The sequence below is a fragment of the Cavia porcellus genome, unplaced genomic scaffold (genome assembly GCF_034190915.1).
Source record: "Cavia porcellus strain 051 isolate PalLab524CR breed Dunkin Hartley unplaced genomic scaffold, mCavPor4.1 scaffold_12, whole genome shotgun sequence".
Taxonomy (NCBI): domain Eukaryota; kingdom Metazoa; phylum Chordata; class Mammalia; order Rodentia; family Caviidae; genus Cavia; species Cavia porcellus.
The window spans coordinates 17,557,916-17,584,927 of record NW_026947495.1 but is presented as its reverse complement, the minus strand read 5'-3'; the positions used below and the strand labels follow the sequence as shown (position 1 = coordinate 17,584,927).

Below are 27,012 nucleotides of genomic sequence, written 5' to 3'. Positions count from 1 at the left end.
AATTTCTGTTTTGTCCTCTCTGAGTGTCAGAGGTCATGTTCCCCAGAAACAGACCCTGAGATGAACATTCATGTGACTAACTGAAGGCAAGCTCAAGACAAGAAGCTGGGCAAAGCAGAAGAGGGGAAGAGAAGAAACTAAGAAGTACATGTACTAGGCAATATTAGTCCCAGCCTCAGCTTGATAGAAATCATCCCAGTTTAAAGCAGAGAAGGTAGGCATTTTTACCCTAGCCCCCACTGATCATTAAAGGCTGCCCCAGGAGGCTGATGACTCCCTGGCATCCAGGTCATCTGTGCATGCTGCAGGCATGGTGGCACCAGCTACCCAAAAGTGGTCAGCTGGCAGGAAGCTCAGGTGTGGGTCACCAGATGCCAGGTACACGGAAGAAATGAAAGGGACCTGAGAAGACCTAAGTAGCATCTGCTTTGTTCCTGTAGGCATTTTTACCAACCCATTACCAAGAAGTACCCTTGGTTAACATTGAGTTAATTGTTCTGTATTACTAAACTGGCTAAAACCAGAAGTTACAAGGCACCCACTGAGCCTCTGGGGTTCAGAAGTCTTGGCTCATATAGTTAAGGCTACGTTTCCCAAAGGAAAGGGCACCAGGGCCTGAGAAGATTAGATTCCAGGAAGGGAAGAAGAATTCTGAAGTCTTCCTTAGAGTCCAGAAATAGACATTTAGAGACTGGGGTTAGATCTCTTAGGGTGGCCGGAACACATGGCTCATTTGAACCCTCTTCCCAGGCAGAGAGCAGACCTCATGAAGGGAAGTTGACATTACACTCTGAGGATTCCAGCCTCAGTGAACATACCCAAACAACATCCTATCTGGGGATCTGAGGGACCCCGTAAGGCCACCACGAGGACATCTGCTGGGAGAGATGCTCAGGAGAGTGACCAATAAGAACGGCCTAGTAGGGGGCTTTTGCGCAAGTGCTCACCCACGACAGTTCCACCACAAGCCTGACAGATGTGGGCTTTTTATTCATCTTGACAAATAGGGGGTTGCAGTCACTTTGATTTCATTAAAAATAAATAAAATAATGTGACATCTCTTTACCCCTTAGCAAAAACCAACCCTGTGTGTTGGGAGCCGCAGCCCCGAGCCCGGTCGCCTCACTTGGCGGACGTGAGGCCTGTAGTAAAGAGTAAAGCCTGAGGTAGATTACCCCTCCCATCGAGCACGTTAGTTTCCTGCTTACCGCGTAAGCAACCCGCTCAACAATATAGTCTGCCTGGCAACTGATGATGTTAGCCAATCAGCTTGCCTTGCTTACTTTAACATGATTGGACACTGTATCCATATATATACTGGTGCCACCCCTGGGGGAGAAGAAGAAGCCCGGAAGTAGAAGCCCAGAAGGAGCCGCGGGGAGCGGACCAAAGGAGGCTTCGGCTGGGAGCGATCCCAGGGCAGGCTGTACGGAGAAGAAAAATAAAAGAAAAGGTTGTCCACTGCCAGACTTTGTCGTGTGTCCTTCCTGCCGGCCGGGAGCGGACATCGACACCTGTGCAGTTCTCCTCCAGCGGGGAGAGCACTTCCCCGATACTGGCTCTTCGTGCAGCTATCTTTCCTTCCGGAAGATCCTGATCTCCTTGGGGACAAAGATGGAGTTTTTATCACTTCTGCAGCTCAGGTGAGGCCTAATGAAGACCCAGAAGCCAGAGCATGTGCCAGAAGGTCTCTCTTAGTAAACCTTTCTCTACATCAGCACATGAGACGCTGAAGTGCTGTTTCTTGTTGGCATTTATGCATCTCCTACTTTCCCCTCAACTCAAAGCTCCCATAGCACCTATGAGCATTGCATGAAAGAAGAAACAGTAGGGTGGATGGACAGATGGATGAGATGGAGAGAAGGGTGAATGATGATTGGATGGATGGATGGATGTACAGTCAGTGCTAGTAAGCAAGTGAAGGTACGCTGGTCTTTATGTGGTCTGTTTTCTATTGGCTGAACAATGAGCAAGTCACAGGGCCAATCAAATGCAAAGGAGGGTATTGCGTGGCCTGGGGAAAGCTTCTGCTGTCCCTCTTTCACCTTGACAGCCATCAACCCGAAGGCTAACAGGCACTTGAGACCAGTTCTGCCATCAGAAAGGAAAGCCCTAGCATGACATTTTACATTCAGAAAATTAACAACACAGCAACAGAACTCTGGAAGCATCTCTGAGCCAAGTACCAGGCTCTTATGAACACTGGCCAACCTACTCATATCTTTTATACACCATCACCCTCCTCACAGTTTCCCCTGCAAGGAACAAGGGCACAGTGAAGGCATAGAATGTGTAGTGGAGGGGCCCAGGTTTCAGAATAATGAATGGACACACCGACAGATGGACAGACAGAACTTGGGGGGACCTGAGGAAGGGATAGACCTGCCTCTTCGAGGAAGGCAGGGAAGACACCACCTTGTTCACCTTGGCCCAGGCAACTGGTCAGCAGCTCATGTCCCACAGTCAGTTTGATGCTTCACCAGACACTTGGGTGTGCAGTGACAGGACAGCTCAAAAGTCCTGCTGACAGACAGGTGTCCGTCTTTGGCTACAGAGACAGCAGAGCCAGTGGCATCCACAGTGTCCTGCTCAAGCAGTACTTGCTCTATGACCTCAGCTGTCTTTCCAGTTGCCTGGGCCTCTGTCCTGTTTCCCTTCAGCACCCTGAATTCTGTGAGAAGCTGATGTCCTACTCCAGGCTCTCAGAGCTCAAATCTATCCTATATAGAACCCTGATGATCAGTGAAGTGGAGAGGGAAGTGTGGTGTTGGCATATGCACTGAAGGCATCTGGGAATAGAGACCATCTCCAGCTCAGTTCTCACCAAGCAAAGAAGCCTCAGCAGACTTTACCACGACTCATTAATGCTTGTGCTCCCAGTGTACTTATGCTATAACACTTGTCCCCTGGTCAATTAAGAACCTCCGTACTGGGGCTGTGGATTTAGCTCAGTGGCATAAGTGCCTGCCTTGCAAGCAGGCAGTCGTGAGTTTGATCCCCGGTACTGATAAAAAGGAAAAAGACCAAAAAAAAAAATTTAAAAAACAAACAAACAAAAAAGCACCTCTGTACTTCATTTGCTTCTGGGTGTTTGGAGGGGAGTCCATGTTTCCTCTCTCTCTCTGTGCTTTGGTTTTTCCATCTTTAACAGAGGAGTTTGCACACAATTACCTGTAATCTTGCTTGCAAAGGCTGATGGCTCTGTGGGCCCATGAATTTGACCAACCAGTGAGTAATCAAGCATGCCTTTGTGCAAGGCTCTAGCTGGATTACACACATGCATGGGGAAATTGAGGGCCCAAAAGAGAAAAGGTAAATTCACTGAAGCTAAATAAATAGAACCAGAGTCAGGAATGGTGGCAAACTCCTGTAATCCCAGCTGCCTAAGAGGTTAAACCCAGAGGATTGCAAACTCATGGGCCTTGGGTTCAATCTTCAGAACTAAAAGAGAGGGGGAAAAAAAGATAGCACTAAAAGTACAGGATAGAAGAAGAGTGTTCACTGTGGAACTCCAAATTTTGCCACAATAATTGATGCCCATTCTTTAAATGGAACCTGAATCTTTTGTATTTCAGCATTTATTTTCAGATCAATATCCATTAATAATTGAAGAAGATGGGTAAAGATTTTAGCAAACCATGTCTTCCTAGATGTGTCCAAAATACCAGGAACTCTCCCTCCAGCGGTGCCCTAGCCAGTAGAGGTGCTGGCTGAAAGCTGACCTTTTTCACCCCCACCCTATGCCCATGCAGCCACACTCACCATCTAAAGCACCTAATGGAGCATCACTCAACACATGGTCACCTTTGGAAGTCATTTAATCTCTCTCACTTTTCACTGTCATAAAAGGGCACAGTTGTTGAACAAATGAATAAACAGACTTCAGTTTTCTTGTCCCTAAAGCAGAAGGTTGTACTAGAATTAATGAGAGAATCTTTGAAATTCCTTCCAAGCTAGGCATGATAGTATGCCTGCGTATTGTCCTAGCTACTATGGAGGCTGAGGCAGGAGGATAACATGAGTCCATGATCTTAGGAGTTCAAGGCCAGCCAGGACAATAGAGCTAGATCGAACTCAAACAGAACACAAAACCAAGTAATTTCTTCTAGCCTTGACATCATCTTTCATCCTTAAGTGGTTGTGAAATTAGATAAAAGTATTCTCCGGGCTCACCAGTTGTTCTGCACTTCCAATGTTTTTTCCACCTAGATGAGGAAATACATTACTGAGAATAGGGACTGTGCTGTCACTGACAGGTTTCTGTACTGTGTGGTTCCACTTGGTCTATCCACACTCCCTGGGCCTCCCTCTGGCTTCATCCGTGGCCCCAGAAGGCTTTCACCCTCTCTGTGGCCCCAGGGCCTCTCTGACACAGCAACTCCTCACTTGCAGGCATGCAGGACAGTCCAGAGCCCTTTGCCCAGGCCTTCTGGAGAGGCACAGGTATGTGGGCTGCAAGGTAGGGAAGCAGAAACCTATACTCTCCCTAGAAGCTTCTAGCAGGACAGAGACCAGTTCAACAACACAACCTCCACTTGACTTCTCTTTCTTCATTCAACTCCTACAGAGGACAGCTCTGCTCCCTGAGCTGAGCTCTTCTCTTATATAAACCATGTGCATGAATACACGTGCATGCCCACATCTTTCCTGTTCTAGTCTGTTTTTCCTGGGCTTCAGCAAAGATAATGGTGAGAATTTGAGCTTGTGCCAGAGAAGAAAGAGGAGTGTAAGGCTTAAGTTGCAGGCCTCCACCAAGGAGGACCCCACAGGTGCTGAGTGGGACCCCAGGTAAGAGAGAGAGCATCTGACACATGGAGCAAGGAAGAAAAAACAGAATCCATAGCTTTCAGTTTCACAGTGTTCCCTGTCATCATCAGGGCTCCCAGAGCTCAGACTCCACGTCCCCTGGGCCCCTTCCCTAAGCCCCCAGAGTATACCAACAGAGAGGCTTGTGCTCAGGACAGCAGCTCATGGAAATCTGGGGACACTGGTTACACTGATTAGCACATGGGTCTGGGAGTGGCTTGTAGCAAAATGTCCCTCACATTTTCTAGAAAAAAGCTCCTAGATGCCAGTGTTTCTAGAACTCCTCTCTGATCCTCCCTCCAAGCTTTGAGCTGCACCTCCTTGCTCTTCTTTCCCGGCTTGCCTGAAATTCAAAATTCCTGCTATTTACAGATGCAAGACAATTTATGTCCTGTGTTGCTAGTCCCTCTGCTCCAGGCTGGGGTAAGGGAGTGGAGCAGGTTCTACCTTTCTCCGTCAAATGGCTCCACAAAGTCCTGTTCCAAAAAAACAAGTTCTGCCTCTACCAGAAATTCTGTCTCCCCCAAATCCAAGTGGCCCAGCTTGCAGTGTGCCTTTTACAATAAAAGTACTGGGCCAGGGATTTAGTTCAGTGGTGTAAGCACAAGATCCCGAGTATGATCCTAGGTACCCAAAATAAAATTACTTGGGTGAGAGTGTGCCTCAGCAGTCGAGGCCTTGCTTCCCACGCTCAAGGACCTCAGCATCACATGATAAATAAACAACTATGTCCCTCACTAAAGAAGCACCTATCTATAACAATTCAATGGCCCACTAAGTGGTAAAGCTGGGATTGCTACTGACAGATGGCCAGGTGGCTGCCCCACCGGGTTGCTCCCATCTGAGGTGCTAACATCTGAGGTTGTGCAGAAGGAAGAATGTGACAGATGGCATGGGCGCCTCTCCTGCTGAATCCACAGAGAACCCAGGTGAGCTTTCCTGTGCTCCTCTCCCTGCAGTGTTATCCCTGCACTCAGACTCTGGCAGCTTGTTCTCCATTGCTCCAGCCTCTAACTGTGCGGGACTGTAAAGGCTAGCAAGAAACTTGGGAAGGTGAAGAAAGAAGTTAAGTCAAGTTCGGGGTGGAACAGTCCTTCAATATCCAGGCTGGGAAAACCCGCAGCTCTCATGGGCGATGGCCTTCCCATTGTTTAGGTTAAGAGCTAGGAACAGACAAGTGACAAAGTCCAAAGTACCAGACCTTATATAGAGTCCTGGGTCCCTGTAGAACATAGGGTGGATACCTCTGACTTTACTCCACCAACTACTTGTTCAAAGAGAGTGTGTGGCTGGGACAGTCCTCTCTTTGTGCCTCTCCCCCACCAGGCTCCAGTGTGTCAAGCCCAAAAGGTGTATCCGCCTCAGCCCACAGAAGCCATGATGTACTCTCTGACAAGTGACCCTATGCAGGGTGTGCAAACTTTGTAAGAGAGTGAGACCTTCATGCTTTCTCTTTAATGGAAAAGAATGACATGAGGGAGGCTGAGGCAGAAGGACTGCAAGTTCAAGCCCAGCCTCAGTAACGTAATGACTTAGCAAGATCATTTCAAAGTAAAACATTGTTTTGTTGTGTTGTGTTGTGTTGTTTTTGAACCAGGAATCTAACTCAGGGCCTCGAGTTTCCCAGGCAGGGACTGTGCCACTGAGCTCCATCTCAGGGCCTAAAATTTTAAAAATACTGGGAATGTAGTTCAGTTTGAAGGCCCTTGGTTCTATCCCCAGTACAAGAAGAAAGAAAGAAAGAATTTTTACAAAATCATATACAGTATAGCATATAAGGATCAGTTATGTCCCATTAAATTTTCGTTTTGAGTGTTGGCATATAACCCACGTCTAATTTTGTATATACAGGGCTCAGTGGCACAATCATGTGACAAAAGCTTGAATGTCCATTTGACAAACCAGCCACCCAACAAAGGCTTCCAAACATGCATGTTGCCCTCCAGGAGAGACTTGGAGGCTTGAAGAAATGCAATGACTTGGGTTACTACAGCAAGAAAGGAGCACAGAAAACTCAACATGTCTGGCCTCTTTTCAGAATAAAAAGCTGGCATCTTTAAACACCTCAGATTGCTTGTTCGTAGGTATGAGTATGAAACACTGGGGAAGTGATTCCTTTCAGAGAACTGCAATTTGGGGCTTTGAGAATCTAAGCCTTCCCTGTGAAGAACATGATGATTTGGAAATAACTATTTTTGGCATGCATTCAAGGGACTCTTTCTAGAACTTTTGTGTATCTTATAGTATTTAGTTTTGTTTTTGTCTTTTTGAGACAGGGTCTTACTATGCAGTGCTCAGTTTGTAGCCCCTTTTGTGGCCCAGGCTGGTCTTGAACTTACAACAATCCTCCAGCCTCAGCTTCCTGAGCACCGGGGTTACTGGCATGCGCCACCGTGCCTGGTCTTATACTATTTTTTACCTTTCACTTTCACTCTTCCTGCACTTAATTTTTATGTTTGCTTATGTGATCATTTATATGTATGTTTCTTTCACTTCTTTCGAGTTTCCTGGATCCGTTGTTTAAATCTGTTTAGAATTGTGACAATGGTTTGAAGTTCCAGCTAAAAGGAAGTCATGGGGTTAAACGCTGTGAGATACCATGCAGTGCCTAGCACCAGAGAAAGGTCCAGAGGCAACAGGAAGGCAACAGGGCTTCCGCTGCCTAGTGAGGAGCCTCCTGACAGAAGAGGGAGCCCCAGGGCTTCAGGACTCACTCCCACTCTCCTGCCCCTGGTCCTGCAGAATAGGAGCTAGAGACCTCTGCCTGGAGAAAGAGACTTTAGGGCTGAATGACAACCCTGGACCTGTCTTCAGAGCATGTGCCAGAGGGAAGCCCTTCAGGTGAGAGAACAGAGCTTCAGGCAGGGGTCAAAGGTGGCTTCCCAGGCCTGAGACTCAAGCAGGCTCCATACCAGAGACACCCCAGTCCTCTGGTGTTCCCCTAAACACACTTGAAGAAGCCTGCCAGGGGTAAAGTCTTTATTTTCTTTCTCTTCATTCTCCTTGCTCCTAAATCTGAAAGCACCGGCTGACTCACTGCTTCTTGCTCCTAGGGTCACATCATGCTGTGTGAGTGCCTGAGGGGAGCTACTCCCAAAGAGCATTACTGAGGCCTGTGGTTAATTCTTCAGCCCTCACTCACCTCACTAATGGTTCTGTGAAACAGGCTGAGCCTCTTCCCCACCCAAGTGGGCTTTCCGTCGAAGCAGCCCCTGTCTGGGCAGCAGGCCCAGGGCTACTCCAGAAATTGGCTCTCCATGCTGCCATCAGCTCTGGCTTGCCCTCTGCCAAGGACTCAGGGCTCTGCTGTAGGGTTTGACACCTTATTTTACTCATAATTATACCTGCTCCCTGTGTCATACTCTGGGGAATAAAAGTTGTCTCTCATTGCACATGGATCTAGGCAAACCCTGCTATCCATGCTGCTGGGGAAGATCCCAGTGTGCAGAGGCTGGTGATATGGAAGCCTGTGCTGGCCCTGCAGACCCCACACATGGAGACCCTGAGGGCCCAGCCAGCTCGGACCGCTTCTGGGTCATCACCAAGTTGGCCTCCGTATTGCTGTCCCACCATGTTCTGCCATGCTAGTGCTGGCGAGAGAGTGAGACAGGCCTATGTGGATCTCTGAGCCCACTGCATGGTGGCCTTCCTAATGAGAGCACTGTTGCTTTTGAGGCAGAAATCTACAGCACAAGGTCTCACTGTTACAGGCAGCTGAATTAGATAGAAATATTATAGGCTGTCAGACAGGCCTGGGCTCTCAAAGGAGCCAGTGCAGAAGGCCAGATACCTTGCAACCTTGAGACAGACACCTGTGCCGTGGGCCGACTTCAAGATAAAAGGCAAAACAAATACAACCACACCCTAAGTATAAACATCAGAGACTAATATTCTAAATAGGTATGGATCACCTTGAGGAAGCCAGGAGTCACCATCCTAACCCCCTACAGGAGGATTCACTGCTCTTTAAGCATGTCCCTAGTTATATGACACGCTTCCCCATTTGTCCATGACTTAGTCAATTTTACCTAAACAATTAATCTTATTGGTTGACCATAGTTCTGTCTCACCTCATGTCCACCTGTTTTCCCTACCTTAGTCTCACCTCACTTTGTGGTTTTGCTCTATAAAAGTCCCCTGAAAAGACAGAGTCTTTGGATCCTTTCTGTCTCTCTCCCAGACTACTCTTTCCCTCAATAAATATATTCTACTCTTAAGCTCTATTGTTCCTAAAATTCATTCTTCAATTTTAGAGAACATGAACTTATACTGGACATCTAGTAGGTTTGGAATTTCTTTCCCCTGTATCATCACCACCATCTACCTGGAGGTTTATGCCTTTCAGAGTACTCGTGTCCGCCCCTGCACCACTCCTGGGATTTCTGTGAATTTCTCAGAATTTGTATCCCTAGGCTCTGAGTGGCAATCTTCCCCAGCCTCAGGTCTGGTCACTGTGCTGATGTCTCATTGATGTTGATGACCATGTGAGGGTGTCACAGGCAGACTCTGAGGGTCCCTGAGGCTGAAATAAGGAACTTAACCCATTCCTTTAACAGAAGTATGCAGGTTCACTGACTCCGTCATGGGAAAAGAATTTTCAGGATGCTCCAGTAAAAGAGGTAAGAGAAAGATTTCTTAGAAGTAGATATAGGGTGCACTCAACAGCAAAATGTAGGTGCTCAGAGAAATGAGGCATAATACAGTGGTAACAGGGATTTTTGTGTTTTGGAGAGGTGGAAATCTGTGAAATTGGATAATCTATAGTCGTAGTCTTAATGAGTGGGACAAGATGGCCCATTCCTAGTGAGTGAGTTCCTATGAGAAATGCCAAAAGTGTGGTCAATTCATAGAGGAAAAAGAGGACCATTTGCAAGTAAAAGGGAATATGCAAATCCCTTTGCAACTGAAAGGGAGTTGCTCTTGTTTGCTGTTTTAGGAGAGGGGGGAAAAAAGTAAATAGGGCTGGGGATTTAGCTCAGCGGCATAAGCACCTGCCTTGCAAGCAGGCAGTCGTGGGTTCGATCCTCGGTACCGATAAAAAGGAAAAAGACAAAAAAAAAAAAAGTAAATAAACCAGGCTTCTGTTCTGAAGCTGAGGTTTTTCTTTAAAGTAGAATTATTTAAATCTAGATTTTCTTGTCTCCTTTCTACTTAGCTTTATTACATATATCCTACCTCAAGATAAATTCTCTCTTGACTGCGGCTCGCACAATGCCCTGCTTGCTTTGGAGAAGGAATAGGATCCCTGATTGCACAACCAAGCCCAGCTATGACTTTGAGCAAAATGTCCCCAGAGTTTGGAGTTAGCCCAAGTCCAGTTCACATAGACCTCAGCCTGTAGGAGGGCTCCACTCAGTCTGTAGCTACAGCCATGGGACTTCCTTGGCCTGCAGATGGGAGTGCGTAGTGCAGGGAAAGACAGAGCTCCCCAACTGGGGAGGTATGGGAGGGACTTTTCCTCCTCTGTTCCTGATTGCTTATGATTGCTCCAGACCCCAAAGTGGTCCTCAAGTATAAGGCCCTCCTAATCTCTCCCATCCCCAACTGAATTCCTTCCCAGATGACTTGCTGGGAGGACATCACTTTCCAGCAGCAAGAAAACCTCACTTGCAGTGCTCTAGAGTATATTCTGACCTGGACAGAGCCACTTTAAGAAAAACAGCAGCAAATATCTCCAGTAGCTGAAATAAGCGTTAAGTATTCTGAAGATGAGCTTTCATGCATTAAGAAAAACACATCCTGAGCCAAGCACTGGGACTGGGAATGGAGAGGTGACCTGGGGCAACCACATCAGGCAGAGCTGGGTGACATGGCAAGGCTGGGAAGGCAGCTGGGGACCAGAGCTCTGTTGGCTCCGTGGCCCCCCTTTCTATATTATTTCCAACATTTATTTATTTGTTTACTTATTTATGCCACACAGAATGGAATCCAGGGCTGCATGTGTGCTAAGTACACACATCCCCATATTCTAGACAGCTAAATTAGTCAGAAGCATCATAGGCAGTCAGAGAGGGCTAGGCCCTCGAAGGAGTCAGGGCGGAAGATAAGGAAGCATTACAACTGTGGCTGGAGGTATACTGGTTGATGGCTAGGCCTCAAGATAAAGATGGGATGACTAGATCTTCATGCCTCCCCGAGGGATAAACAATGTACCGGAATCGATATTCTAAATACGCATCAGTCACCCAACTGAGTGACAGGACTGTTTGACTCAGTCCTTCCAGAAAAGGTCCCCGCTCTTTCTGTTGGGTAATGGCTGCAAGAGGCAACACCTAGAGACCAAGGCTGGGGGAAAGATGAGATTTTATTCACCTGCATACAAACAGGCTGACACTGGAGTGATGCCACCAGCTGTGGAAGAGAGACTGAGTATATATAGGATTTTCAGATTGGGGTTGGAATTTCAAAGAGACTAGATGAACTGTTTGAAGTCAAAGCTGCACGATCAGTATGGTGTGTGGGTAGAACCGGTGCCAGGACAATTTCAAGTCTGGTCCTAAATGCCTTTATTATCCTTATTTCTTATTTGCAGGGTCAATCTATTGTTTCCCATTGCTTACAAGGGGTGACATGGATCTCTGAGGTCGGACCTGACACTTTCCATATATGTTTGCTATGTGACTTGCTTCCGCATTGGGTCAACATTACCAGATGACTAGACTTACAATCTTATTGGTTGATCATAGTTTTATCCCTTATTGTACCCATCTCATTGATTTTGCTCTGTAAAACTTCCTTTGAAAAGTGAGCTCATTGGCAACTCACTCTGGCACTCTGACCTTCTCAGGAGTTGTCTTTCCCTCAGTACAATTTCCTACTCTTGGCCTCTGCTGTTCCTTCAAATTCATTTCTCTATTTTGGAGACCATGAACTCAGCACATGGGACATCTAGCCGGTTGGAAGTTACATTCATTTTCCTTAGGTTATTTGGAGGTCTCTATTGCCCAGCCTATGCATTATGTATTGGTTAGGTGGCACAGCACCCAGGCACCCTCCACAGCACATGGTAAAGACAGCAGTCAGAAGCAGCCAGCCAGCCATGGGTGGGATCCTGGCTCCTCGCCCTGGCTGTGGGTCAGGGAAATCCACTGTACCTCTCCAAGCCTCACTGTCCTTTGTATCCAATGAGGACATTACTAAATCAGTCTGTGCAAAACCCTAGAATGAGCCCGAAGCTTTCCTCCCCGGAATCCCCTAGGCGCCATGGCCTTTCCTGCTCCATGGGACATACAGTTGGTGTTCCGTCATGGCTTGTTGTCTCTTGCTGAGGCCTGCTGCGAAGGAGCATGTGCAGAGAGAAGCTTGTGGGTCTGCCCCTACAAAGTCCTCTGAGGCTTGAGGCAGTCAGAAATAAGAAACAAGGGCACTTCACCCAACCAGCTGCCATCCCAGAGTACCCAGCCTGAGGCCAGCTTAGTTTGCATGCTATTAGCATAAATCTGCATGTGCTGTATAGTCCTAGTGTGTCTTGTAGTCAGTTACTATGTTCAGGCAGCTCTGTGTTAAAGGAAGGTGCCTCAGCAGAGCAGTGGCTTCATGACAAGAGAATACCCAAAGCCCTTCCCTACCCCTGCAGAAAACATCTCCCGGCTCCTCCCCGTGGCTGTCCCCAGTGCTTCTTATCAACTACTGCCCATTGTCTCTGGTGGCTCCACCAGAAGTTCTGCTAACAGGGAAGGCTGGGCCCTGTTGCATCCAATTCTCTAAGCAGTCCTAAATTAACCAGATTAGAAGCTCAGACACTGAGGGGATTTTATGAAGTCTCACCAGTATCAACAGCATGACCTCATTTGTACATGAAATAAAAGCTCTGGTCTGGAGAAGAGGTGAGTAGGGCCTGAAGTCCCACTCTTGTCTGTCTCCTCACTGGCATCTGCAGTGAGTGCCCGTTCCTTACACAGATTGAGGCCCCTCATTTAAATCAGAGGAAATAGAAGGGCTGAGGCTTTGAAAATCAGACCTTTGTACTGTCATTGATTGTCCACTTTTTAAGCTCTGATTTTGTAACTTGAACAACTACTTCTAAGATAGCAATATGTAATTTATCAATGAGCGATTTCTGGTTTTTTGTTTTGTTTTGTTTTGTTTTGTTTTGTTTTGCTTTTTTTCTTTAAATAAAAAAAAAATTAAATGACATCTTTAAGGACTGGCACTTTAACACACTGAGAGGCTTTGTAAGCTGCTTCAGAATCAAGGTTCCTCTGGCTTTAACCAGCTTCTGCCCCTGAAGCATAAGGACAAACTCTGCCTGGAATTCCCTCCTCCTCCACCTGAAGGAAGTTTCTTCCAAAACAAAAGTGGCCTGAGGGGTAGCTCAGGGGTAGACCTCTTGCCCACTGTGCTCCAGACACAAGGTTCCCTGCAGGTCAAGCCCTGCAAACAAACAAAACCTTGTTCTTTCTAAGGGTCATGTCAGTAGATAAGGCCATCACGGGCCTTGCAGGACTTCCCTCAGTGGTTTTCACAGGCAAGAGGTCTGGGCTTAGTGAAATGATCTTTGTACAGTTTTTGCTCTGGGTCAGAGGCCTTAAATTTGGATTGAAAGGCAGCTTCTAGGCCTGGGAGACCAGCTGACAATCTGCTTCAACAGGACAACTGTCTGCCTATTGCTCATTGATCCTGTCCCAGACTGTGTCTTTCTTTTTAATTTTTTAAATGCAGTCCTAGGGATAGATCCCAGGGCCTAGCCCATACTAAGCATACTCTCTACCAGTGAGCTAAAACCCAAGTTTCATGGTGCACACTGGCCTTGTGGGACAGAGAGAAGGGACTGGCATCCACTGCCCTCCTCCCTGGAAACCTATTTCCTTGATGAACTGGCTTTTTTAGCAGTCTGCTTTCTTCTCTGAACACCTTTGATTTTACCTTCTGATGTACTGACTGCCTTGCCCCCCCTACCCCAGCTCCATACTGAGGATTGAACCAGGGACTTTGCACTAAGCTACAGTCTTATTATATTTATTGAGGTAGGATATCATTAAATTGCCCAGGCTGAAAATAAATAAATAAATAAATAAACAGCCTAGGTTGGACTTGAACTTGCAATTCTACATCAGGCTCCTAGAGTACTGGGACTACAGGCCTGGACTCAGCTGACTGCTTTTAAATGAACGCCTACCAATTATCAGGCTCTTTTCTTATATCTCATCTAATCCCCCAACCAGCTGACAAGGTATATACATCCCCATTTTACAGTGGAGGAAATGGTGAAACTCAGTGGAGAAGATCTAGGAATTTAAACTACCAAGCCCATGGATGTTCCTTTACCTCATGGGTGCTTCCAGAGACCAAGGTCTTGCTCCTCCTCCTCCCAGGAGGCCCCAAGTCTAGCTGGCTGTGGTCCAAGACCTTGGACAGGAACATTAGCTCCTTTTTTTTCCCTGCAGGGCCTTGGCTTCTCCCATGCTGCAGCCACCAGCATTGTCTAAAGAAGGCTCTGACTGATGGCCTTCCATGTGGTATCCCTGAAGTCAGCTAGTTAAAACTGACAGAACATTCTGGGCACCAGTTCTTTAGCTGGTAGATGCAACCTGGAGTCGTCATCTTGCTAGGATGGGAGGCCAGGAGCAGCTGCTGAAATCTCCCTTGACAAGCTGAGTGCACTGAAAGGAGTGTTTGGGCAGAATGATTTCCTACCACTCATCCTGTCTGTACTGTACCGTGGGGCCTTCATACCCTGTGGGCCTGACCCCCTTTTGCTAAAGGGTTCACCAAAGGTATGCAGGTCACCACTCACAGGAGACAGGAATCAGAGGTAGGGAAAGATCTGCGGGGAGGGGATGTTCCAAGCCCAGAGGGGCCATTTCCATATTACATAATGAATGCCGAGCAAGCCACATCACCATCTGAAAAAATGGCATTGATCCCATTTGTTTTGCAGTCTCAGTGTAGCACAGTATTTGCCACCATGTCAGGAAATGTCACTTCTTTTCCTTCAACTTCCCTTGGAGGCCAAGACCACAGAAGCAAAGCAATCAACAGGTGGTCACATCCCCAACCTTATCTCTGCCCTTGACCTCAATGTGTTTGCAGACGACCCTGAGGCCACTGACCTAGCAGCTCTGCCCCTGCTGGGCGGAGCTGTGACCTGTTACCCTTGAGCCTCAGCTCATATTGGTCTCCACCACTGCAGCTGTGCTGAGTAAGCTCCAGCAACCCAACCAGTGGTCCCAGCAGCATAGAGCACACTGAGAAATGGCAGCCGAGGTCCCTGGTGATTGGTGTGCCTGTCCCACCAACTCTGCCCAGGATTGTGGAAAGTCACCTGGCAAGGACACACCTGGTAAGCTGGGCCGATGGTAGGGAGGCGCGGAGTGGGCACCAAGTAAGTCCCTGGTGTCGGGGTTTCTTTTTTCCATAACTCTTGCACAATGCCAAGAGTTATACTTCTTCCAATTCTCTAGTCTTTTCCTAAAATCCAGAGGAGAAGACTATAGCTCTGAAAGAGTGGCCATAGTCAGGGGAAAGAGGAGTTCGCCACTGTAGTGTAAGCACCTTTCGTTTCTTTTGTTTATACAGTTGTTCCAGAGGCAATTTGGGATAGCTTACACTAGCAAGCTTAACATCAAGGTTCATAGTAAACTAGACACCGAAATACCAGGTACTAGGAAAAAGAAAGTAGAATTGAAATATGCTTAATAAAGATAATATGTCAGGAACATAGTTCTGATAGTCCTAGCTATCAGGGTCAGTATACTTTTCTTTTCTTGAAGCTTTGTGCAATAAGCACTGAGTGCTGAGAGGGGAGAGTCATTAACTCCACATTTTCAGAAATTCAGAAGCAAATTATTGGAGTCTATTGGCTGGCAAGGATCCTTGTGAAAGCAGAAGTGCACCCAGGTGAAGGCGATTGTTGTCCAGTTAAAGCCTTCTGTAGATCTGTTTGGACCCAAGCAGGCAAGGAGCTGACAGTCTTGTCAGCTGTACTATATAAACCAGTGCTTTCAAACTTTCCTATCAGGTGATTTCCTAGGGAGTCTTGTTAAAATGCACTTGTAATCTGAGAGTCTGTAACCCTTAAAACTTCCCCGACTGACTGTGATGTGCACCATTTTTGGTAGCAGGGGCGGAGGCCTGGGTTTCGGTAGCTGTCTATAATCTCCTCTGCTGGAAAGGCAAGGCTATGTCTATCACAGACATGGAGAACCTACTCATGGGCTCAGCACAACCTTTCTGAAGGTGCAAAGCAGAACATTTGCCTGCCAGTGGACCACCCTGACCCAGTGATCAACCATGACACAAGAGCTCCCTTAGAGACATGGTCCCACTGTACTCTTACCTGCCTCTGGGACCTTCTCTACCATCCTTCCACTGGGCACAGTTACATCTCCTTGTAGACGCACAGTTTCTCATTACCTTGAGCTCAGTTAGCTTTTCCTCCCAAGAGAGCCCAGGTTTCAGTAGAGGGCTAGATAAGGGCTATGGTGTGATTATGCCATCGAAGGGTACCAAACACTGCAGTTAAGGACATTGGAGAATAAGGAGCAGTCTCCAAGGCCTCTAAGTCACATTGTTTAATACCATGCAATCTGTGCCATGGCTTCATGACAGTGTGCCATGGAAAGCAGTCTGTACATCTGAATCTCAATTTGCTGGCCCAGCTCACAGACCATTCCTTCCCCTTGCCCTGGGTGTGGCAATGTCCCCTACATTGGTTGATCATAATGATTAAGACAATCCCTTTATTTGCCTGTGTCACCTTCAGATCCCTCTCCTCAGCAACCTGTTCCCACTCCTCCCTCACAGAAGGGAACAGCTCCCAGGACCCCAAAAGTTTAGGGGAGTCTTTTGGCTCCTGGTCAATAGAAGGAGTGCATTGGCGGGTAGCAGTGCCTTCCCTGGAGCCAAAACCCACCCTGCCCAGCCTAGACTAGACCAGATACAGGCAGCCTAGCTTCTGACCAGGGCTGTCAGAGTCCATCAGGGCCCATGGCCTCCTCTAGCCATCATGTTTCAATAGCCAATTAAATCTTTCAATCTTGTGAAATGGATGTGCTTTGTCCTGGCCTATAAATACTGGGTCAATCCATGGGACTAAGAAGGAACAGTGCTCCACTCCTGTGTCTGGTCCAGGCAAATGATGAATCTATATTCTCATCCTGGCTACTCTTGTTTTCTCAGCCAAAGAACTAGCCTTGTCTTCAAGGAAAAGAGGTGATCCCAGGGGCTCTATAAATAGGATATTCAGCAACTCCAGGTGCTAACACCATAAATGCAAGAATGGATTGGCTGTATCATCAGGGTACCAGTACTGTACATACACAGGAGGAAAACAGGATGGCCAAGAGCGCTGTGTTGCACAGACAATGATACTTCAGCAGAGATTTGGAGATAGAGAGGGGCCATGGGGATTCCTGGAGGCCAGGCAGAGGGGACAGCCAGAGTAGCTGGTCTGTATGAGGCCTGGCCAAGAACCCTGCCTCGTGTGTTTGAGGAAAAGGGAAGCCAGCTGGGCAGGGTAGAGTGTGAACAGAGGCTGATGGAAAGTGAGGTTAAGGGCTATTTAGTTATGCTGGCCTTGTCCATCACTCCAAGGACTTAGCTTCTGCTCTGAGATCAGGGGAACCAGGGGAGGTTTTTCGTAGAGGAGTGACACAGCACAGTAAATGCTTTTCAAGGATGGCACAGACTACTTCACTTTAGCTTGGGCTCAGGATCCCAGCGAGAGGACTTAAAAGAGCTCAGCAAAGCTTAGGGCATCACCCTCCACCAGAGCAGTGGAGGGCTCAACTGAATTGGCCTTCAGACTTCAGGAAACATCTATGGAGCCCGCACCCACACCAGATCCCATTCTTCCTCCCTCCCTCCCTTTTCTCATTGTGCCTGTCACTGTCCCCTGGAGAGCCCACAAAAACACCTAATGTCTGAGGAATATCAGATGGAACCAAGATTCTTTCCAAGGATTCTGGAAGATCACTGAGCATTCCTATTTTCCAAGCGCAAACTCCTTGTAAGAAGGATGCTCAGAGATCACCACCAGCCACAGCAGATCTTTAAAGAACAGATGCGGTGCCAGCAGCAACACCATGGAGGGCTAGGAACTAGTTCTTGTCTTCTTCCTAATTTTTGCTAACAACCCAGAGGCTCTTCCCCAGGTCTTCAAGGAAAAGAGGTGATCCAGGGGCTCCATAAATAGGATATTCAGCAACTCCAGGTGCTAACACCATAAATGCAAGAATGGATTGGCTGTATCATCAGGGTACCAGTACTGTACATACACAGGAGGAAAACAGGATGGCCAAGAGCGCTGTGTCGCACAGACAATGGACCCTAGAGCAGGGTCCAGCACAGGAACGGGACTGAGAATCTTCACAGGAGCTCAGAGAGGGTGCTGCCCTGGAGCAGGGTGGGACAGGAGGGTCCCTAAAGAAGACCAGCAGATAGACAGACCCTGGGCTTGGCCCAGCAGAGAGCAAGGGAGGGACCTCACAGGCAGGAGGAAGCCGATGACAGTGAGAAGACGCTGCACTCCCAGTGCTCACAGAAGCGTTTCCTTCACAGAGAGGGCTGAATGCTACCTTCTTGGCCTTGCTGCGCATTTTGGGATCCAACAGTAGGGCCATTTTGAGGCCCACTTTCCCTACCCCTGGCCTCCCCTGGGCTTATCTACCACATACAGTTTGAATTCTCAGAAATCAGTACTCTTTTACTCCCTAAGAGTAACTTGAAGCTCCTTATCAGGGGCCAGTGGAATATGGCCCCCAGAATATTCCAGAAATAGGCCCAGGCGATGGGGAACCTGCACTCAGTCTCCTAGAAGTGAAGTTGTCGCCCTCTGAACCGTCACACCCCACATTTCTCTCTAGTCGCTGTCAGCAATAGGTGTGGCCTAGGGTGAGAAAGGGCTCTGGGTGAGGCATACATCTTTGGAAGGTACTGTGCCTTCACCTCAGCTTCCTCTTGTGTGGAAGACACCGGCATTTGGCGGTGAGGGCAAGTGTGGGGGCAGCAGTGGGCAGTGTCTCAGGGCGAAGGGCATTTTGTAAGGGACACAGTGCTGTTCTGGGGTCCAAAATGGCCAGGCAGGGCTCTCGGCTCCAGCACCTCCTGGAGGGTCAGGGCAACAGCCAGGCCCCTTCCTTACTGATTGTAGGGAAGGGTGGAAGTCTTCTTTAAGGGTAGACAGGGGACGGAGTGTGTTGGATGCGACCTTCTGAAGAGGGATCTCGCTTCCATGGCAGGAAAGGGAAACGTCCCAAGACAGTTGCCCGTGGCCTCTGTCCACCTGCGCGGCCTCAGCCTGCTCTCGACCTGCCACGATGGCCTCAGCCATAAAACACACTGAGAACAGACGTGTCCCTGAGGTTAAGGGGATGCAGAGGTCACCCTGTCCTCCAGGCCAAGCAGTCCTAGGTAAGAGCCGGTCCGGAGTTCAGCTCACTTTAACTGTATGCAGACTAGGGAGTGGTAGGGCTGGCTCCGCCCTTCCTGGAGGAGGATGGGGACTAAGGACCCTGTGGCTCCGCGATTGTGGCCTCTGGGGGTAGCGGAGCCGGATAAGCGGCGGGCGGCTGGCGGGCGGCCACCTGGAGCGCAGGTCCGGCCCCAGGCGCACGGGCGGGGCGCGGGGTGGGAGGAGCTCGGCCGAGCTACCACCTCTGCCTATGACCTGCGCGGCTGCTGCTGCTCCGGGCGGCCGGCGGAGGAGGTGAGTGACCCTGCGCGGCCGCTGCCGGCCACGGCCAGCGCGCCCTGTCCCCGGGATTCCGCCCGTGTACACCCTGAGCTTTCGCGGCACTTGTAGCGACCCGCATGCCTTAGGACCGAGCCATGTGAGCCCGGAGGATCCCCAAACCCAGTGTACTTCCTCCCCAGGGACGGAAGCTGCTTGTGCGCGGCACACTGGGCAGGGCTGGGAACCCAACTCGGGTGTAGAGAGCATGTGGAGCCCCGGAGCAGACGTGTGTGCCTCTCCCTGCGACCCCCGCCAGGACTTCAGCCCGAGTGCCGGATTCCGCCCAGTCCCGCCCGGCTCAGGGGAGGGCGGGTGACTGTGGGCAGGACCTTCCTGAATCTTCCTCCCCAGACCTCCCAGGCTCATTCCGCCAACGGGGCAGAAACACTAGACTGTTGTCCCCAGGACGCTGGACTGTCCATGCCAGCCACTGCTCTCAGGGAACCACTGCCCTCAGGGAACCTGCCTGGGAAGTACCCTCTCCTCTCCTTTTCCCTGAAATTTGAAAGCATGCTGCCTGGAGAGGTGTGGCTGAAACTTTGGTCACTCTGTAGATGAAGTCAGTTAGTGTCTTTTAGGAACCAAAAACTCCATCTAGGGGGAAAATGCAGGCAGGTGCTACCACAGAGCACTAAGAATCCTCCCGGGTGACCAGGGCCACCTCTGAAACAGGCTGCAAAAACGAGGGTTCTGGAAAGCCCTCTAGGAGGTATCTCTGTCCTTCGGTGCACAGCCATGATCTAATTAATGGCAAATATCGATTGTGTGTTTGTGTGGACCAGGCCTCCTGGCATCAGCCCCTGCACCCAACATCCAGCTAATGCTTGCAGCAAGAAGACACCACTGCTCTCTGTTGTTAAGATAGAGATGCTGAACCTCAGCGAGCCCTGGTATTTTGCACGTATGCATAGAAAGCAAGTTGAGAAGTAGGATTTGAACCTGGGTTGGTCTGTCTTGAGAGTCCAAGTAAACCTGCTGGTGGAACAGACAACTCAGGATTCTGGCAGCCCGAGGCATGCAGTGCTGGGTACTGGCGTGTTTGCAGGACCAGAGGGTCTTACCTGGGCATGGACCCAAAGGGTCACCTGCAAGGTCTGTTAAAAATGCAGATGTTGGGAGCTGGGGATTTAGCTCAGCAGCATAAGTGCCTGCCTTGCAAGCAGGCAGTCATGAGTTCAATCCCCGGTACCTATAAAAAGGAAAAAGACAAAAAAAAAAAAAATGCAGATGTCCAGGTCCAGTCTTTGGTTGACTAAATCAGGACTCATCTCTGTCACCTATGGCATGTAGAAAGGCACCAGGGAACAGCTACTTAATCAGTGTCAAGTGGCTGAAGAGACCCAGTGAGATAGAAGGTGTCAGTAGAGGGAATGGGAGAAGGCTCCCTGAAAGAGACCCCAGCCAGACACCCTAGGAGGAGGATGTGCAATTGACACTCCCAGAGGGAGTGGTATTGCCCTCAGCCAGCAGGGAACCAGGCTGGACAAGCTAGTCAGTCAGCTGAGGATTGAAAGGCCTGCACCAAGCCTGCTGAGGTCCCCAGGGCCCGGCCTGGCCAAGCAGATGTGCTGTCTGCAGCTTAATGACATCAAGAGGTAGGTACTACTACCATTCCTGGTTTCTGTCCTGGTCCCAGAGCTCCTCCCTCTTCGACTTATCAGAAACCAGAGTGCTGGGCAAGGGACCCAGGGAATTTAAGTGAAAGTTCTTGCCTAAATATCAAAGCTGAACCTCTGAGCACCTGGCAAGGCAAAGATTGCTTGCTGGCTATAGGGAGAGCCTTGTTTTGGGGTTGGGTGGGCCTGAGGCTGAATCTAAGCCAATGGCCTGCTCTCTGGCCACTGCAGAGTTGGCTGGGGGGCTTCTTGTGAAGCCTATGGCTTCGAGGCCTCAAGACCCCCTAGCTGCTCTTTCTCTCCGGCACTCTTGCCCCCCGCGCCAACACTCCTAAAATTCCTGATTGGGACCGTGCTGGAAAATCTCTTTGGGGGAATTCCCTGAACTGGCTCAGCTGGGAAAAGGGGCTTCCTCATGAACTGGTGCTTCGGGTTCTTAAACTCAGCTTACAGGAGCAGGTACCTATTGTCTGCTGAAGCAGCCATCTGTCTGCCAAGAAGGTGAATGGGAACCAGTGTGGGGCAGATCCTACCAAGGCAGACAGACACCAGGATACCCGTGACTCATACAAGCCTGAAAAAAAGTCTGTCCATCACGTTTGCCCTCTTCTGCAGGGAGAACAAAGATAGTGAGATGAGAGAAGTGGACACTTCTGGACAAGACAGTAAAATATTCACAACAGTTATCTGAAGTTCTCAAATACTAGACTAACAAGACAAAGCGGATGAAAACTGTTACATGCTTACTGGTGTGTCCTCAAACTGTATCAGTTACTGGGGTCATGGTTACTTGCATATAAGCACTAAGAAAGTGAATGACGACTTCCGGGAGAACATGACGGACAGATAGCAGCAGTTACGGAGACTCTCTGAAAGACTCGGCTTAGAATTCAGGAATGGTGCGGACTAAGGAGTCATAAGCAGGTGGAGATATGCTCTGCTGACCCAGGAACGAACTGGACTGAGAGAAACCAACTTGGAATGCAGTCCTGGTGCTAGAACAGGAACAGAGGGGCCTCAGTGTGGAGGCTGGAGCCCGCGCCATTGGAAGCCGCGATTTGGGTTTCCCACCACGCGGCGGCTGCATCTACATCGGCTTGGCAGGGAGAGAGACCTGAGAACGGGACTCAGCGAACCGAGTTGAAAACAAGATGGGCAGGGAGCCGTGCATTGACTTGCGGTGAGGTGAGTGAGAGAAACTGACACTCTCCCACAGTTTAATGAGACTCCAGTGGAAGACATTCTGGGACTGGGCAGACTTGCGGGAGCGGGGCGCTGCAGCAACTTCAGCCACGTATCCCCCTCTCAAGCGGGATTGGTGAGAAGTGCCTAGCCTACATGATGCTGCTGGCGGAGACCCAGTGGGCTAGCACAACCCAGATCCCAGAGCCTGAGGGTGGCCTGGAGGGGCGGGCCCCACGTAGGCTGCCTGGTCTACAATTTCCTGGTGTGCTGCAGTGGGTGGGAACACCTAGCCAGTGCAATTTGATCAGGCTGTGGCTGACAGGGAGGGAAGCTGGGCCTCCTATATAAGCTTGCATATATAAGGAACAAAGAATATGGGAAGAGGCAGCAACAAGAAAGGCTCCTCGGCCCCCAATCCTGAGAAACAGGCAATAGCGGATACCGCACCAATAGACATAAAGCGCCATCTAGAGAGCCTCATAGATCAGTTCAGGAATAAAGTTATTAATGACCTGAAGCTAGAAATAAGCAGAATAGTTAGAGAAATGCTAAGCACCACCCAAGAAAAAACAGATGGTGGAATGGAAGAACAGAAAAAGAGGGGAAAATTGTTTGATGGAGAAAATAGAGAAAGCATAGAATACATGAAGCAGGTTCAAAGAGATTACCAGGAAACTAAAAACTTTATCGAAAACTGGCATAACAGCTTGAAAGAAACTAAGGACTATCTGAACTGGAGAGCAGATTTGTAATATGGGAGAATGAAATGAAAAACTTCTTAAAAGTAACAAAGAAACAAACAGCAATAATACAAAGACTAGAAGATGATAAGAGGATCCATAACTTAAGAATTAAGAACATAAAAGAAGAAGTAGGGACACAAACAAATGAGCTACAAAAGCTACTCACAGAAATAATCCAGGAGAATTTTCCTAATTTAGCAAAAGGTAAAGATACTCAGATGTATGAGGCATACAGGACCCCAGCCACCTACAACCCAAACAGAGCAACACCCAGGCATATAATAATAAAAATTCCAGAAATTCAATACAAGAACAGAATATTAAAAGCTGTCAGAGACAAGAAACAGACCACTTACAGGGGAACACCCATCAGAATTACAGCAGATTTCTCTGCACAAACCATCAAATCACGAAGAGCTTGCGGGGAAATGATTCAAGCTTTGAAAGATAATAATCTCCAGCCAAGATTGATATATCCTGCACAACTATCCCTGGAAATTGATGGAAAAACAAGGTGCTTCCAGGATAAAGAGGAACTAGGGGAATTTGCAACCACCAATTCAACTCTACAGAGAATACTGCAGGATATTCTAAAAAAGAAAAATACAAAGAATCCAGAAATAGTGGCAGAGAGGCCACAATGAATGGAGCAGAAAACAAAAAGAAGAAGACAAACTGACAACTAATGACAGAAAAAGAGCTCAACAGAAATGAGGCAGAGAAGATTGGATGATGGAAACAGCTATTTTGGAGAAAATGACGTCTTAATAGGTAATACTGATTTAGTATCATCTTGTTTTGAAGTCTCATCAAGCTTTTGTTCTTCTGTCTCCATTGGTCTAAATAGGTTGTATCTTATTGGATTTTATTATGTACGATAGTATGAGCAAAAACTTCTAAAGACAAGGAGATTATACAGAAACCATTGTTCATTTTCTGTTAGTTGATTCTAAATACCCTGTAATGCTGTCATTCTCTTAAATGGTTTTACATTGTTTTGATATACTTGATGCTACAGTATACGAAATTATACTCAAAGATTTTAAGGAAAGAGACAATATGGTAACTACTTTTATGTCAGGATTATCTTGTGGTGAAACACTATTCTGCTTAAATGGTTATGTTTTGATCTGCACTGTTTTGCTGTTATGCCCTCTTTTATCTCGATCTCCACTTCATTATTTACTTTTTTATTTTTTTCCTTTTAATTAAGGGAAAAATAAATAAAAAATAGCAGGATATATTATAGTAACCCACTTTGACTTTCCATTATCTTGATTTAAAGCCCTGTATTACTCTCACCATCTTGTTTTTGACTGATGTCCCCCTATTCTGTTTTGCTTGATAGTACCAGGTTCGAAAGTTTAGGCAACAGCTGTGAAGATAGTGAGATTCATTATGACGCCCATTCTCATTGACTTTTATCTACTTTTGAAGACCTATAATGTCTCCAATGTTTTGGTTTTGTCAGTTTTGTTCTTTACTGTTTTGTTCAATTTTATTATAACTGATGATATAGGCAATTCTATTAGAGATAGCGGGAGGCATTATGGTAACCATTGTTGATCACCTTGTATTATGCTTTTACATTATATATTATGTCCATCCTTTTGATTTGATTGACACTGTTCTGTTAGGTCACATTTGGTTCTACTCCCTTCCAAAAAACTAATAAGAACTGTGGGAGCAACAAAACCCAAAATGTGTAATTGTCATTGTACAAAAGAGAGGAAAAGGAAGTGCTCTAAACAATATAATTGCATGTATATTTAAGTGTATAAGATAGAAAATGATATCACTGAGTTTTATTGGATCATTGAACAGAACTGTTTGCAGTCTCACTGTTGGAATGTCCACTTTACAAGCTTTAATTTTGTGACTTGAACAATTATTTCTAAGATGACAATATGTAATCCATTAACTAGTGATTTCCTACTGTTTATTTTTTTCTGTAAATCTGTATAACTTGTACCCTTTCTCTGCTTTTTTTTTTCTCCTTAAATAAAATTTAAAAAAAAAAAAGCCAATGGCCTTCTGAATTTTTTTTTTTTCTTCATCTGTAAGCCTTTCCAGGGCCTTGGGACATGATAGCCCTGCCCGTGGGGCCTGTCTTGGGGTTGTATTGAGTGCTGAACTGTGGGAGTGTGTTAAATATCACGTGCCAGTCTCTTCCCCTGGTGCTGAGTGGCAATGTGAAAGGAGTTTTCACACTTCTTACTTTTCTAGTTGGAACCCCAAGGTTCTCTAGAGAAAGCAACTGAATCTGAGAGTTCAAGGTCACCAAGGTCCTCTTTTCAGTGTCTGGCTCAGGAGGAGAGGCATGGCCACCTGCTTCTTTCCCTGTGCAGCCTGTGGATGAAAAGCTCAGTGAACGGTATGGTTTATAGGTAGGATGTGGATAGGGTTGGAAGCAGGTTGTAGTGGATTAGAGCTGCCTTCCAGCTGGGGCTGGGTTCACCCTTTCCTTCCCTCATCATGCACAGAGGCCCAGGCTTCCTGGGCTAAGCAGGCAGCAGCTGAGTAAGTTTAACCCCTCCATGAAATTGCTTTCCAGTATCGTTACCAAGAATGGGTTTCCTAATTTGAAGTGGGGAATTTTGCCAGCGTAAGTAGTTATTAGAATCTAAGGCCAAGTTGGCGCCTTTCCTCCCTCCTGAGGTTACAGGGGCATGTGCCTGTTTTCCTACTCCTGCCCTGTCTCCAGCGACCCATCCTACTGGGTGAAACTGTGTGATTATAGAGCCTGGGGAGGGAAGGAAGAGAGTCGAGGGTGGGCACTGGACAGCAGGCAGACCTGCTGTAGAAGCTTCACCTCCTGTTCCTTGCCCTGCAGTGAGGTCCCCATAGTTCCCAGGCCTGTTGGTCCTTCCCAACCTGCATGTATGTACCAGCACCATCACACTTCAGTTCACATAGTTCTCTTCTCGAACACTCAGCCTTTTGTGTGCTAAGCCCTGGGCCGTGCAGTGTGTTCTTGAGCTTATGTGTGAGAGACTGTGTGTGTGTGAGTGTGTGTGTGTGTGTGTGTGTGTGTGTGTGTGTGTGTAGTACTGGGGGATTGACCCTAGGGCCTTAAGCTATATTCTGGGCCTTTTTTATTTTCATTTTTTATTTTGAAACAGAGTCTTGCTAAGTTACTAAATTGCCCAGGCTGGACCCAAATTTGCAGTGCTCCTGCCTCAGTCTCCCTAAGCTCTGGGGTTACAGGTGTATGTCACCATTTCCCGCCACATGAGTTCATTTGTACTCAGACTCTTGGAGATGGAAAGTGTTATTCTCCACAACCATGGAACTTTCCTAAAGACAGACTCTTCTTTCAGCTCCAGAACTGAGACTCCTAACCACAAACTCTATGCCTGTCCAAATTCTGCTTCATTGTTTGTTCAACAAACATTTACTGAGCATTAACTTTGTGCCAGGCCCTTTAAAACGAACTGAGTCCCCTTCTATCAGGATCAGTGTTTTGGCTGTCATTTGTCAACCTCAGACACCCCTACCCTCCCTATATTTCTGAATGTAAGTATGAAAAACCACCTCAGCATGGCTGAGGACCCAAGTGCTAGCGAGGATTCAGAAACGGCACTTCCCCATCTCCAAGGCAGAGGGGCTCAGTGTTGTGCTGTGGGCAGGGCTGTGTCGGCTGCCAGTGAATCATAAACTCCTGCCCTGTTGCTCAATGCAGGGTAGGGTGTATCCGTCCTCCAGTGCTGCCAGCTCTCCAGAGACACTGCTCTGTACAGACTGTGGTTCTGTCGCTGGGGAATCAGCCCATTCTCAGCTCTTCATAGTCTGTGTCACCATCTCACCTGCAGAACATGGATCAGGTGAGCACCAGTTATTTGGAGGCCAGGTGCTAACCTGTTCCTACCCTTTGTGTTCCTCTTCATGACAGCCAAATTGGCATCTAAGCAAAGCAGCCCATTTCGTAAAATGTCTCATTGTGCGGGGGATAGAATTCAGGGTGTCAAGCATGCTAAGGCAAACACTT

The 27,012-nt window shown here is 47.8% G+C and overlaps 1 protein-coding gene across 4 annotated transcripts in view; it reads left to right on the top strand.

Moving 5' to 3' along the window:
• Positions 1 to 14,951: 14,951 nt before the first annotated feature.
• Positions 14,952 to 27,012, top strand: part of Steap3 (STEAP3 metalloreductase) — a 47,392-nt gene continuing 35,331 nt past the window's right edge. For 2 of the 4 annotated variants that reach the window (XM_063258956.1, XM_063258958.1), the window contains exon 1: positions 26,686 to 26,848. In XM_063258956.1, coding sequence (XP_063115026.1) covers positions 26,701 to 26,848 — 148 coding nt within the window. In that variant the 5' untranslated portion in view covers positions 26,686 to 26,700. Of the gene's footprint in view, positions 15,089 to 19,300; positions 19,454 to 26,685; positions 26,849 to 27,012 lie in introns of those variants that run through there. The other 2 variants (XM_063258957.1, XM_013142526.3) reach the window with 2 other exon arrangements.